The 14,983-nt window shown below is 35.3% G+C and overlaps 1 protein-coding gene across 1 annotated transcript in view; it reads left to right on the forward strand.

Annotated features, from left to right (window-relative positions):
* FAM83B (family with sequence similarity 83 member B) overlaps positions 1 to 14,983 on the forward strand; it is a 194,368-nt gene that overhangs the window by 123,192 nt on the left and 56,193 nt on the right. Inside the window, exon 2 of the mRNA XM_049653854.1 lies at positions 2,945 to 3,466. Coding sequence (XP_049509811.1) covers positions 3,023 to 3,466 — 444 coding nt within the window. The 5' untranslated portion in view covers positions 2,945 to 3,022. The remainder of the gene's footprint in view (positions 1 to 2,944; positions 3,467 to 14,983) is intronic.

Below are 14,983 nucleotides of genomic sequence, written 5' to 3' on the forward strand. Positions count from 1 at the left end.
TGTGAGGTTATGACCTGAGCTGAAATTTAAGAGTCAGACGCTTAACTGACTGAGCCACCCAGGTGCCCCAAGCATATTTATTTTTTTTATCTTAATTCTTTTACATAATAACTCAATTTCAGTGCTCATAGCTGTTGCATTTTTTCTATGATGTCTTTTTCTGCATTGTATCTGGCATTCCTATTGAATTAGTCCCACAATGTTTTCCCTTTTTTTTAAAAATATTCATTTGTTTTTTTCCCCTCATAATTAACTTTTCATCTGTGTTTTATGGTCCTTTTGATCTCTATGATTTCTCAGCTTACCCATAGCTGAAGAATGAATTTTTTACAGTTACAGAGTATATACTTACGTAGGTAAAGCTCAGAAATCAATACAGTGTTTTCAAGCATTGTCATGCGTTTTAACTTCCAAGTAGATAATTATAGTGTTTACCATCACATTACAGGAATTCAAAAGTTAAATTAAAAACTTTAGGAAATAAGTGCTAAGGAAATTTAAAATTGTCACAAACCAGTAGTTAACTACTATCTTAAACAATTACAAATAATAGATGTAATTTTCATGTGATCACTGGATGCCTGTCCCTTCATGGACTGGAATTGTCAAATGAAAACCACAACTCACTAAACCTTAGGGAAATACACTTTAATCAAATGGATTGATTCTATGAAGAAAATAAAAGCCTATTTTTTGTTAAAAATGAGTCTAGTATCATCTACAGAAAAGAACCTTAATGAACATCAGAAAGGTCATAAATTCGTAGTGTGATACCAGGCACATTAAGTGAGCAGCTTGATGAAGATTTCTCAACCTTGGCACCATTGACATTTTGGGCCACATAATCTTTTAATGCAGGTGGCCGTCCTGTGTATCCAAGAAGTATGTTTAACATTATCCCTGGCCTCTATGTACCACATGCCAGTAGCGTAAACATGTTCTTTTTTTTTTTTTTCCCTTGTATCAGATTTGACCTTTAGGTTTTCTATCCTTTTAGGCTTTGTTGGTAAAAATTTGAGCCTAGGGGACAGGATTGTCTCCACTAAAAGAGCCAAGTGGACCCTATAATCTTCTTTCTTCTTTAGTTCTGCCTTTGTGTTGATTTTTTTCTGATCTCTCCACCCTTTAAGCAAAACTTGTGGCACTATTTTCCATTCCTTCACAACTGTCTCTCTGATTAGTGACTTGTTATATCTTTTGAGCTAAGGAGTTAATAAATGGCTATGGCTTTATGGGTTATCCTCCCAAATCAGATTTGAGTTTCGGTAGTCCTGAGTCTGAAAAGGCTGGGTTAAGTGGAGAATTTTAAATTAAGACAGGGCCCTTAACAAAGATGTTTTTGGTCAAATTAGCCCTTTAGTGCTTGTAGCACATCATAGGACTTTATTTTGTTTGAATCTGCACAATGGAGAGCATGGCTTCAAAAGATTGGAAAGGCCCTTATTTGAGATAAAGTCTAGTTAGGTATCTTATGCAGTGAATGAATGACAGTTTGTGAGCATTGAGAGGGCTGGGGTATGAGCTTGGTTAGGCAGATTTGGATTCCTAAGAGAAATCCCTGAATTATCTTTGATATCTTAAATTTCTTTATCACCTAAATGCTGTCAAAGCATCTAATCTCAGGAGTTCTTACTTTGAATCAGCTCAGAAATATTGTCACTTCTTCACTGGGCGTTTGAACACTGAAAGACCTAGATAGTTGTCTCTCAAGTCCCTAATACTGCCAGACTAATTGTTTTAAACACTGGTTTTATCGAATCGCAGAAATCTGTGTCCCTCCACCTGGCTGCATAGTGTCTATTCAAATTTATCTCCTACTTCTAGTGAAAGGAGCATACTTTCCAGCAGACCAACTTTTTTTTTTTTTTTTTTTTTTTTTTTTTTTTTTTTTTTTTTTTTTTAACTAGCTCATGAATATACCAAGCTCATGCCTGTTCTGTGCTTTTGTTATGTTTTTCACTCTTGTGTGGGATTAAAATGCTCCTTCTTGCCGCCTGATCATATTCTTACTCATCACCCCAGGTTCACCTGAAGCCTGCGTCCTGCACAGGGCTATCCATAGCTTGTTTATTCCACATTGATATCTACTTGCTTTTATGTGAAAGCATTGACTACAAGCAGTACTCATTTTGGTCCTTAGCAATATATGGCTTTGTTCAAAGTGATAATAGATTTGTGTGTATGTTTCATTTTGCCTCTTCAGCTAATTCATACATTTCTGGAAGGCAAGTGTTTCATGCTTTTTATATTTTTAGTATGGGATTATATGCATAACAAGTACTTAGTAAAAGCTTCTGTTAATGGATGGACAGGTACTGATTGTATTCTATTAAAAAAAAATTGTAAAACCAAAATCAAGAAAACTTATAGGAACAAACACCATATGTAGTCCCATATTAAAGTTAAGAAGGGTGATCTTTCTGGATGTCATTGAAAAGAAGGTGTATTTCCTTAGGTGAGAAATTGAAAGTAAAGGTACCTTGGAAAAGAGTAATCAACTAGTGGCCTATAAAAGGAAATCTGGGGACGCCTAGGTGGCCCAGTTGGTTAAGCGTCCAACTTCAGATCAGGTCATGATCTTGCAGTTCATGGGTTTGAGCCCTGCGTTGGGCTCTATGCTGACAGCTCAGAGCCTGGAGCCTGCTTCTGATTCTGTGTCTTCCACTCTTCTCTGCTTCTCCCCCACTCACACTCTGTCTCTCTCACTCTCAAAAATGAATAGATGTTAATAAATAAATAAATAAATAAATAAATGGAAATCTGTTTAGCTCATTTGTAATACATCTGTGAATTATAGTGCAATTAATGCCACTTTGGTCGTGACATGTATGTCCTATTGAGCTACTGGTAGTGGAAATGAGTAAATGTAAAAATAGTGATTGATGTGGGTCAGAAAACATTTCGTTACAGAATTCTAACTGATCTTCATTTCTTTCTTTTTAAGCACCCAGATACCTCTCGTCACTGCACAAATGGACATTTGAAAGTGTTTGAAAGTGCTGGTTGTCAAACGCTCGCGAGCATGGAAACCTCGTCAATGTTGTCCTCACTGAATGATGAGTGTAAATCAGACAATTACATTGAGCCTCACTACAAGGAATGGTATCGAGTGGCCATCGATGCACTGATCGAACATGGGTTAGAAGCATACCAAGAATTTCTTGCCAAGGAACGAGTATCAGACTTTCTAGCTGAAGAAGAAATTAATTATATTTTGAAAAATGTGCAGAAAGTTGCACAAAGTACAGCATATGGTACTGATAACTCCTATGATGATACCTCATCTTCAGGGACTTACTGGCCCATTGAGTCTGACGTGGAAGCTCCAAATCTTGACTTAGGCTGGCCGTACGTGATGCCCGGACTCTTAGGCGGTACCCATATAGACCTCCTCTTTCATCCACCAAGAGCACACTTACTTACAATTAAGGAAACTATTCGGAAGATGATAAAAGAAGCAAGAAAGGTAATCTTTTCCGTTTCTAAATGAAATTGTTTTTCAGTGAAACTTTTTTAAATTGAAGTATAGTTGACATACAATGTTACATTGTTTCAGGTGTGCAACATAGTGATTCACCAAGTCTATACCTTATGTGGTGATCACCACTAATGCAGTTACCGTCTGTCACCATACAACACTATTAAAATACCATTGACTGCTTTCCTATGTTGTACCTTTCATCCCTGTGACTTACTCATTCCACTCTAAATGAAAAATGTGAAATGTGGAAAAGCATCAAAGTAGTATAACAAATATGTATGTTAAAGGAATCTCTATACGTCTGGACCATGCCTGTTATTCTCAGGAAATACACCTGTGAATACAAATACATGGGAGGATTGTACTTCCCATATCTTGTGTATATTTAACAGAGTGGTGTTAGGATCCTGTTCTAGGTGCAGATTTCCTTCTCTTCTTACTGTACATCCACCTTCTTCTGCCTGCGTGGACTGGGAATGGGATGGGACACATGGAGTTCAAGGCACTTCGATTTTCCTTAATGTGTTTTTGGTAAATCAGTTGAAATTTGTTTTGTACTCAAAAGGACTGAGCCCAATTCTTGCTGTAGATATAGTTTATACTCTTAAATAAACCATAGATGTACTTATTTATTTCCTCACTTTTGTGGAAACAGTATGAAGTCAGGCATGATAATGTAAAATTCTGAAGTTAGATCCTGAGGTGCTTTGCATTTTAGGGCTTCTGTGCTCTTTATTAAATATTTATATTGGCTTATAAATCTCAGAAATTCTATTTTAGAGCTTGAATTAAACTGTAGACATTCTCTTTTAATCAATCAAATAAAAGTTACTGAGTATTTTCTAGGTACTCAGTACAATCATAGACAATTTTGAGATTATAACAAAATTTCCTAAGCTGTTCATTAAACTCAGCCTAGAATTTTGAAATGAATGGATAAAGAATTAATATTTTTTGCTATAAAGTGTCTATTTCTTATTTACTGATACCATGTAACATAGAAATGTGACCTAAAAGGAACCCGAGGATCCACACATACATGACATGGCTTTATTTCATGTCAACAAGACCCAGAAATGCTTCAAAAGCTTGATTTTATGAAGTACAGAAATAGAAGACCCTTGAAATCCACAATGACATTGTAGTTTGCAAGACAGGCAACTAAAAGCCTTGCAATCATGTCAGGGAGACATGATGTTCTGAGGCTAATGTCAAATGTAGGCTTTGCAAAAGTAAGGGGATTTTTTCACCTCCAAACCTTTTGAATTCAAACAATCTGACTTTTAGCCATGAACTTAGCAGTATTACATTAAAGAAAGTACTAATCTATCCCATTTGCTAAAAATTAGCTACAAAATCAGGTATGTGGTAGGGGTCCAAATTTATTGAATGAATTGGACTGTGAGTTCAATTTACTATGGGTGAGTATTTTTAAAACTGTACTATCCTATGCTCTGTGGACTCATTATACAATTGTGTTTTGTAAAACAGCAGAAGGAAAGTCAAGAATATAGATGAATCCTTATAAATGTAAAATAACAAATATCTTGTACCATAGCATTTGCTAATTTCTGTTTAGGGAGACAGTGTATTTTTGAACTATAATAATAATTGAAAATTGATACATCAGTGAAGATTAATATTATTATGGTAAACTTAGTAGTTATGAATTCATCAGCCTACACCACAGCTGGTTTCCTTTGGAGCATTGCATTTCTGTGATGCAAAATGAGTCAGGAGATACCATGAGTTTTTGGGTTAGCATTCATTGGAAACTGAACGTAGTCATGACTGTTGTATTTTTCTTTCTAATGTGACAGCTATTTATTTAGTGAGCCTCTAAAAGTAATATCCTCTGCTTGCTCATTGTCTGCTGGGAATTCCCACTTGCAATGGCAAGATGAGGATCTTGAAGTCCATACTGTAAAACAGTGATCTAATGTTCTGCTTCTCTTCCACAAAGTCAAAATGTCATGATATAAGAAAGAATTGTGCCTGTATTTGATTTTGTGTATACATATCCAAGCTAAATTCAAAGAGAATTATTTAAACCTTGTAAGTTGAGTATATAGCAATTGAATATAAATCATACCAGATAACTTAGAGTTTTGTTTTGTGTTATTTTGTTTTCCAAAAGCATTGGAGAACATTTTAATTTCAACTCAGATGCATTAAATGTCGAGGTCAAGTGGTCTATGTATGTATGTAATGTATATTTCTCCAGTCTTTTGGAAATATCTTCATGTGCCACAATGTCTATTTAAGGATTTTTGAAGTACTCCAGAAAAGAGTTATTGACCCCATTTTTACAAAAGGTTACACTGTTTAGCCCATACCAGACAAGGTCTTGTGAAAAAATTGTTAAATAAGAACAAATATTATTTTAAAGTGAAAGCTTATCAGAACACATTGCTTTGTAGATTAATTGTGGTTTTTATGGCTTTTATGGCTATCATTTACTCAGCAGATATAAGTTAGTTTCTTATAATTTCAGAATGAATGGGAGCTCTTTAGATTTCAGGATCAACTTCCTGTTTTCAAACTATTTTCAGAAGATACATTCTCTTTATTAGATAACTCTCAATGAATTGTCATGGCATTATGAAGAGGATTTTTTTTTTTTTCATTAAATGTTTGAGTAATGTATATTTTGATGAATAGAACAAATTTTCTTGCCTTCACATTTCTCAGGCAAATTCTTTAGGTAATCAACATTATACAACTGTTGAGATATGAGGCCAAACAAGTAGGGTTAGGAACCAGCAAAGCAGAACCGACGAAGTGATCTCAGAGAAGAATTTCAGTCCATTTTCATTGTTCTGTTTGCAGTTGACATAAGGTATTATGAAAATAAAGGTCATATTATGGGACAATCTGAAAATAATGGAAAGAATCCAAAAGCATTTTTCTTAGAGGTCCAAGCATTAGAAGTCTGACCACCAAATTAACTTTCTAGTCCCTTGAGAATGGAAATAAAAATGATACCATATCATATCCATCTTTACTGGCAATATCTTGTTTTTAAACTTCACTGATTTATGTGTTCTTGTTTCTATCTAAAGTAACATAGACTCTGAATCATTCTACTTTGATAAGCAGAATATACTCTTTATACTATTTTAAAAATCCATAGATTTGTTTTTATTCATTTTATTTTTGCCAGTTGTCACTTAGAAGTTGTAAAGAGGTTTTTTTGTTTTGTTTTCTTGTTTTTTTTTTTTTTTTCCTTTTGTTTTTTTCTTTGTATGTCTGCTTATTTTCTTATTAGAGAATCTTCCTCTGGGAAAATCTAGTTATAGGTAACTTCTTACTTGTACCCTAAGGGGGCCATATTTTCATTTACTGGCTCTTTTCTCTAACTCCTTCTTAGTTTTCCCTGTGCGCTTGCCATAATTACATTTGGGTCGACTTTATAAAGTCTGATAGCGTCTAGCAAGACTTTTCCCAGGTAATTACTTGTCTCTCAAGAGGTGTTCCCAAGATGATATATGTATGTATTCCTAATTACTGTGAACACCTCTTATGAAAGCATCCTCTCTAATTACTTTAAAAAGCTATCTTTCATAAAAGTCATTTTTCTTCTAGCCAACCCAGTGGTGGATATTCATAAAGTTATAATTCCTGATATGTGAATGCTTAACCAGAATGCTGTTTGCATCTGTTTTCTTATTCTAGGCTAGCTTCTTCTGTGACGTGTGAATCTTACTCTTGTGAAATAGGGACTCAGGAAGACACGTAAGCAAGAGTCTAGTGAGAATTGGGGCACAGTAGTACCTGAGGTGTTCTATACTGCCTCTCTTAAGTTTAAGTCTTGGTTCCTTCATGACTCACTGTTGTTGGGTGTGGCTGTTATGGCCTGGGGAGCTATTAGTAATGCCTAGAAACTTTAACCACCAATTGGCCCATGGCCACAAATGGAAAGGTGAACAGAGGATGGGGCTTTTCCTGGGATTTGCCTGGCATTATAAAAGCAGTACTAGACTAGAGGCTCTTTTATCAGGGGTCTACCACTAACTAGTTAGAGATTGAACAAGTCATTGCACCTCCTCAGGTAACTTCATTTATTTAGTGAAAGTCATGAAGCAAAGCCTTTTAGTGTTTTGTTGTTGTTTATTTAAATTCAAGTTAGTTAGCATACAGTGTAGTACTGGTTTCAGGAACAGAATTGCATGATTCATCACTTACATATAACATCCAGTGCTCATCCCAACAAGTGCCCTTGTTAATGCCCATCACCCATTTAGCCCATCCCCGTACCTCCCCTCCTGCAACCCTCCCTCTGTTCTCTGTATTCAACAGTCTCTTATGGTTTGCCACCCCTCTGTTTTTATCTTATTTTGCTTTTCTTTAACTTCCCGTATGTTCATATGTTTTGTTTCTTAAATTCCACATATGAGTGAAATCACATATTTGTCTTTTTCTGACTTATTTCACTTAGCATAAAACACTAGTTCCATCCACAATTTTGCAAATGGCAAGATTTCATTCTAATATTCTTGTCCACATCTCTGATAGCGCTTACCAATTCAAGATTATTTCAATATGTTATATTCCTTGTTGAATTAGTTCATTATATGAATAATTTTAATTGTATCATAGTGTGTCACTTCCATCTGTATGACTTTGTGATCATATCCTGCCCAGCTGAGTCATATGGATCTATTTATCAATGCCTTTATTAGGCTAGGATCATCACTCTCCTAATGTTCCCAATTTTTATTTAAGACTTTCCTCTTTGCCTTTCTTATTACAACTCTTACTGTGAATACTTTCATGCTTTGAATTTGAGTCAAAATTATTTCCAGGAAATGTGTTTTGCTTAGATTTAATGACATGTTTCGATCTTGTGACATTAATTTGAATACCTCTTCTCTAAATAAAATGCATTACATGTTTATATATGAATGATATATAATATATAATATAACAATATAACATTGTATGTGTATGTATATGTGTATGTATGTGTGGGAGAGAGAGATATCTTGTTAAAATTGCACAGACCTTGCTATACTAACCATTGCTATCTCTGAATAGGAATACTCTTCAAGCTCCTGGAGCTATACAGGAAGAAAAACTCCCCATTCTTCTCATTTCATTCACTCACTCCCTTCTCTTACTATTAGTAATAGCTCTGATGATATTAAGTATACAATTTTTAAGACGGTTACTTATTTTTTTTTAAGTTTTTTTTATTTTTGAGAGAGAGAGAGCACAAGCAGGGGAGGGGCAGAGAGAGGGAGACACAGAATCTGAAGCAGGCTCCAGGCCTCATGAGCCATGAGGTCATGGCCTCAGCCCAAGTCAGATGCTTAATCTACTGAGTGACCCAGGTGCTCCTTAACACAGTTACTTAAGGGAGAGGAGAGAGGAAAGAAGACACTATATAGGGACTGTGACCTTATTGTAAGATCAAGTTTCAGGCTTCCTCAATTGACTTGAAAACTTTTATAGACATAAAGCTGCAGCTTCTCTCTCTCTCTCTCTCTCTCTCTCTTTGTCTCTCTCTGTTTCATTCCCCCTCTTACTCTCTTTAAATTACCCAAATTCAAATAATTCTTTTTTTTAATTAAATTAAACTAAGTTGATTTTAATAAAATTTATTGTCAAGTTGGCTAACATACAGTGTATACAGTGTGCTCTTGATTTTGAGGGTAGATTCCCATTCTCATTGCTTACATACAACATGCAGTGCTCATCCCAACAGGTGCCCTCCTCAATGCCCATCACCCATTTTCCCCCCGCCCCCCCCCCCCAATCAACCCTCAGTTTGTTCTGTGTATTTAAGAGTCTCTTATGGTTTGCTTCCTTCCCTCTCTCTAATTTTTTTTTTCCCCTTCCCTTCCCCCATGGTCTTCTGTTAAGTTTCTCAAGTTCCACATATGAGTGAAAACATATGATGTCTTTCTCTGATTGACTTATTTCACTTAGCATAATACTCTCCAGTTCTATCCATGTTGCTAAAAATGGCAGGATTTCATTCTTTCACATTGCCAAGTAGTATTCCATTGTATTTATAAACCACATCTTCTTTATCCACTCATCAGATGGACATTTAGACTCTTTCCATAATTTGGCTGTTGTTGAAAATGCTGCTGTAAACAGTGGGGGTACATGTGCCCCTATATATCAGCACTCCTGTATCCTTCGGATAAATTCGTAGTAGTGCTATTTCTGGGTCATAGTGTAGTTCTATTTTTAATTTTTTGAGAAATCTCCACACTGTTTTCCAGAGCGGCTGCACTAGTTTGCATTCCCACCAACAGTGCAAGAGGATCCCCATTTCTCCACATCCTCGCCAGCATCTGTTGTTTCCTGAGTTGTTAATTTTAGCCCTTCTGACGGGGGTGAGGTGGTGTCTCAGTATGGTTTTGATTTGTATTTCCCTGATGATGAGTGATGTTGAGCAATTTTTCTTGTGTCAGTTGGCCATCTTGATGTCTTCTTTGGAAAAGTGTCTATTCATGTCTTCTGCCCATTTCTTCACTGGATTATTTGATTTTGGATGTTGGGTTTGGTCAGTTCTTTATAGATTTTGGGTACTAACCCTTTATCTGATGTCACTTGCAAATATCTTCTCCCATTCCATCAGTTGCCTTTTAGTTTTATTGATTGTTTTCTTTAAATAATGCTCTTCTTTAAGAGGTTCATGGAATGGTATGAAGACTCTGAATCTTGGAGTCAGGGCTGGTTTGAATCTCAACTCAAACAGCTGTTTGTATTAGGTATTATACTATAACCTCTCTAAATTTTATTTTTCCCATCTGTGAAAGGGAGATGCTCATACTCCCTAGGATCCTTGTGAGGATGGAATGAAGTAGTTGACATGTCTAACATGACACATACCACACATGTAATACAGTATGTGTGCTGTTGATTCCTCCTCGTTTTCCATCACCTCCTCCTCCTCTTACTACATTATTCCAGGCCTTTATTTAAAAAAAATATATTTTATATATGTAATATATATGTAATATATATTTTATGTATGATATATATTATAATATATTTTATATATGTAATATATATTTTATATATTATATATAATATATTTACACATATTTTATTTATATTTATTTATTTTATTTATATATTTATATATTATATATTATGCATATAATATATGCATAATATTTTTATAATTTTTAAATAATATACATATATATTTTATATATTTATATATTATATGTATATATTTTATATATATATTTTATGTATATAGTATATTTTATATATATATATTATATGTATAATATATATAAATCAGTCTGTATTTTTGTATCATTGTGATTTGGCATTTGTTCTTTAAAAGTGAGAGCAACATTTGACCAAGTTTGATATCCATTGAGATAGTGTGTTACTAGGAATGCCAGCTAGGATTATTAACTCTTCATGAAAAGGTTATTCCTAAAAAGACTTAAACCCATTTCTGAGGTATTAAAATGATTATAATGATTATAATGATTATGCATACCACATCAGCTGTAGAGCAATACAACATTTTCCCAATGTTTGCTTACTATTGATGAAGAGGTAATATTGACTCAATGTAAATATATTTGAAAATAAGACGTATATGAAGCCAGCTTCAGAATGTGCAAAGAAGGTATCCTTTTTTTATAGAAAGTTGTTGAAGAAAAAATTCTAAATTATCCTTTCTCACCTAAAATCTGAAACCTTGAAAAGAGCGCTCTGGTGAAAACCTAAGGAGGGGGAGTGAGAGGGGGACATATTACTATAGATCAAGGGGAAAAAAATCATTCCATTTTCATCTAGAATTTTAAAGTGATAATTTTATTAGATTTTTTTTTTTTTTTTTTAAGAGAGAGAGTGGGAGCGAGGGGGAGGGGAAGAGAGAGAATCTTCAGCAGGCTCTACTCCCAACACCTAGCTGGGTGCAGGGCTCCACGCAAGGCTCAATCTCACGACCATTAGATTATGACCTGGCTGAAATTGAGTCAGATGCTTAGCTGACTGAGCCATTCAAGTACCCCAATTTTATTAGGTTTTTAAAGAAAGGCATTATACACTGGTTTAATATTTATGAACAAGAACAAGATTTTGTAACTTTTAAAGTTTATATTTATTATAGAACTGTCATTTGGTGTCAAAGTTGGTTTAAGTAACCGAGTTCATGAGATAGTATCACTTGTTGAATATTTCTGATATAATTCAAAATTGATAAGGAATATTATTTAAGGCTTACCATAATTAGTCTTTTTAGATGTTTTATCAGACACTGTGTTATCAGGTGAAATCTAAAGATCACCATGATTTTTTAACAGATTTTCATTTGAACATTGGCAACTTAAGAAAGAACTTAGCTTTTAATAAGAAAAATTAGAAAAACTTAACAGGGGGTAATAAATTTATCAGAAACTCTGTCTTGATATATTAACATATTATCTCCATTAATATTTGGAAGAGAACAATATAAAATTTGACTTATTTCAAAGTGCATTTGACTTCTCTGATTAGGGGAAAAAAATAAGTTTATTTATTTTGGAGAGAGAGAGTGAGAGTGAGGGTGAGCATGAGCAGGGGAGGAGCAGAGAGAGAGAGGGAGATAGAGAATCCCAAGCAGGCTCTGCACTGTCACCATACAGCCCAATGAAGGGCTTGAACTCAGGAACCCTGAGATCGTGACCTGAGCTGAAACCAAGAGTCCGATGCTTAACCAACTGAGCTACCCAGGTGCCCCATGGGGAAGTATTTTTAAGACTGTTTTCTCTACTCAATTATTGCCCTTTGGTGCTCTGTTTTTGTTTGTTTGTTTGGGTTTTTTTTTTTTGTTTGTTTGCTGGTTGTTTTCCCCTTCAAAGTAATCCATGAGAAAGTTCCTGTATGGATTGCATGTGGTATGTACAATCTGTATTGAACTTTGAAGTACAATTATTAATATTTGGTTCTGTGTATTCTGGGATCTCTGAAGTAGATGCTTATTTTTTATGATCATTTCCGTTTAGTCATTTTCCTTCCTATCACAGGATTAAAATAAAAACCAAATACTTACATAGTTACTGAAACGTGTAATATTTTCCTGACAACACACTTTTAGTAGTTTGTTGGAGTGGCTAAGCTAATGGTCACCATAACACATTATGTCCCTAAGATACCAGTTTTCCTAATGTTTAAATAACACCTAAATTCCAAAAGGATAGAATTGTAGAATCTTACAAACTCAGATCCCTTTAGAACCAAGCTAGAAATGTAATGAGTGAAGTGTTGCTCATGGCTAAATGAGATAAACCTGGGACCTGAAGTGCACATTGAGGCATCTTATCAAAAGTTAACTTTCATAAGAATAAGAGGATATAGCTGTCCTTTACTTATTTGTCCTTCTAATGAAATGTAAAATGTAATGGGGGTTTCCTGCAGGAGCCTTTGAGATGGTGAGGGCTGTAACACCAGATTAACATTTTGTACGTAAAGGATTCTGCCTGCTTTTTTATAGTTGCCACAGATTCATCATATAGTGTATACCTTTATATTAATTATTCTTTTTTTAAATTAGTTACTCTTCAAATTATCTCAAAAGAAATTGTTGGCTTTTATCATCAGGACTGAAACAAGGATCTGATTTTGAGTAATGGATTTATGTTATGTAATCTAGTAAGAGTAATAGCTATTATTTATTGAGCACTTATGTGTCAGGCACTGTGTTAAGCACTTTACATGCATTACCTTAAATTGATCTTCACAACCACCCTGTGAATTATGTACTTTTTATCGTCTATATTTTACTGATGGATAATCTGCTTTTTTGTGAGAGGTATCACTCTAGAGAGTGGTAATAATCCAAAGTGATCATAATTGGAAAGTAGTGGTGACAGGCCATTTCTAAATGGAGGTATCAGAAGATATGGTTGAGAGGGTCTAGGATTAAGACCAATTGGTGGAGGTGTGGAAGCACTGGTTTCTAAATGAACCACATACAAAAGCCTTTCTGGGATTGCTATTAGAAGTCAAAATAACGTACCTGCCATTGACAGAAGGTTATGATAGCTTGATGAGATGTAGAATGCAGACTCCATCAGGAGGCACGAAAAAGAAATGGGTTCTCTTGAGTTCAAATGCAGGGGAAATCTGAAGAAGTGAGAGAAGGGCAGTATGATAATGAAGTTGTCCTTTGGCCCCTTCAGGCTTCAACTATAAGGGGTCAGTCTTTGGCCAACCTTATAGGTAAAAAATATGGCAGGATGTTTATTATTCATTCAAGCAAACATTTAATGCCTACTGCATGTCAGGTACTGTTCTAAATTCTATGGGTGCATACATACGAGTGTAAAGTACATAAGAAATCCTGCCTTTGAATGGAGCTTACATACAAATGAGGTAGATAATAAGCATAAGAAATGAGTAGTGCTATGAAGAAAAAGAAAACAAAACACAAATATGGTTGGGTAAGAAGGATTTAGAGTGGTGGTGGCTGTTATTCTGCATTTTAAATAGGGTGTTTAGAGTAGGCCTCATCAAAAAGTGACTTTTGAGGAAAGAGGAAATGAGCCATCCATCTATTTAGGGCAGAGCAGGCTAGATACAGAGTAAGCTATAGGCCAGGAACATGGCTTCCTATTTGTTAGAGGATGCCAGTAAAGATGCCAACTGCTGGACCCAAGAAAACAAAGGGGAGATGAGTGGGTGAGTAGGTGAGTTTAGAGAAGTAACATGGAGGTACTCATGAGACATTATGAGGATCTTGGTTTATGCTTTATGTAAAATGGGGAACCACTGGAGAATTTTGAGCAAAAGAGACACAGTCGTTTTCAAAAATGCTCTATTTTAAAGAATACATCTGGCTGCATTAGTGAAAGTTGACTATAGGGCTTAAGAATATCAGAGGCTTTTAAAATAATTCAACTGTGAGATGATACCTTAGTTGGTCAGATGACAGCCGTGATGGTTAGATTTTTGGATATATTTTAAAGACAGGGGTGTGAAATAAGTTAAAGAATACAAAATTACTCCAAAGTTTTTGGCCTGAGCAATTAGAATGATGGCATCGTCATTTGAAGTTGGTGTAACTCATCAGAGAGTTGGAATCAGGAAGCACAGAGACCAAGTTACAGAGGCCTCCAAGTTACTGTTTTCACCACTTTCCCAGGATGGTTGACAAGTAACCTCACCACCAAGACCTACAGACATCTCTGAGTGGAGATTTGGGTTCACATTTGAATCTAAACACAGAGAGACTGGACTTGGAGATCAGTCCTGATCCAGAGGGCACAGTTGAGGGATGGAAAGTAACTTAGATAAGATTAGGATACAAAGAAGTAGATAAATAAGGAGCAAGAGATAAGACTGGCTGGCTCCTGACCCTGACCTGGGAAAGCAGGAGCTTATATAACCTGCTGAGAAGTGGAACTTCCCAAAGGCAATGGTTTAGCCACTCTCATATACTGGGTCAGGTGAGCGAAAGGGAGAGTTGCTGGGAAGATGTCCCTTGGGAAGTCACTTTTTTCATTGGTTGTTTAGGTGAATAAATTTGGCATTTTCAGACAG

The sequence above is a fragment of the Panthera uncia genome (genome assembly GCF_023721935.1).
Source record: "Panthera uncia isolate 11264 chromosome B2 unlocalized genomic scaffold, Puncia_PCG_1.0 HiC_scaffold_24, whole genome shotgun sequence".
NCBI classification, from domain to species: domain Eukaryota; kingdom Metazoa; phylum Chordata; class Mammalia; order Carnivora; family Felidae; genus Panthera; species Panthera uncia.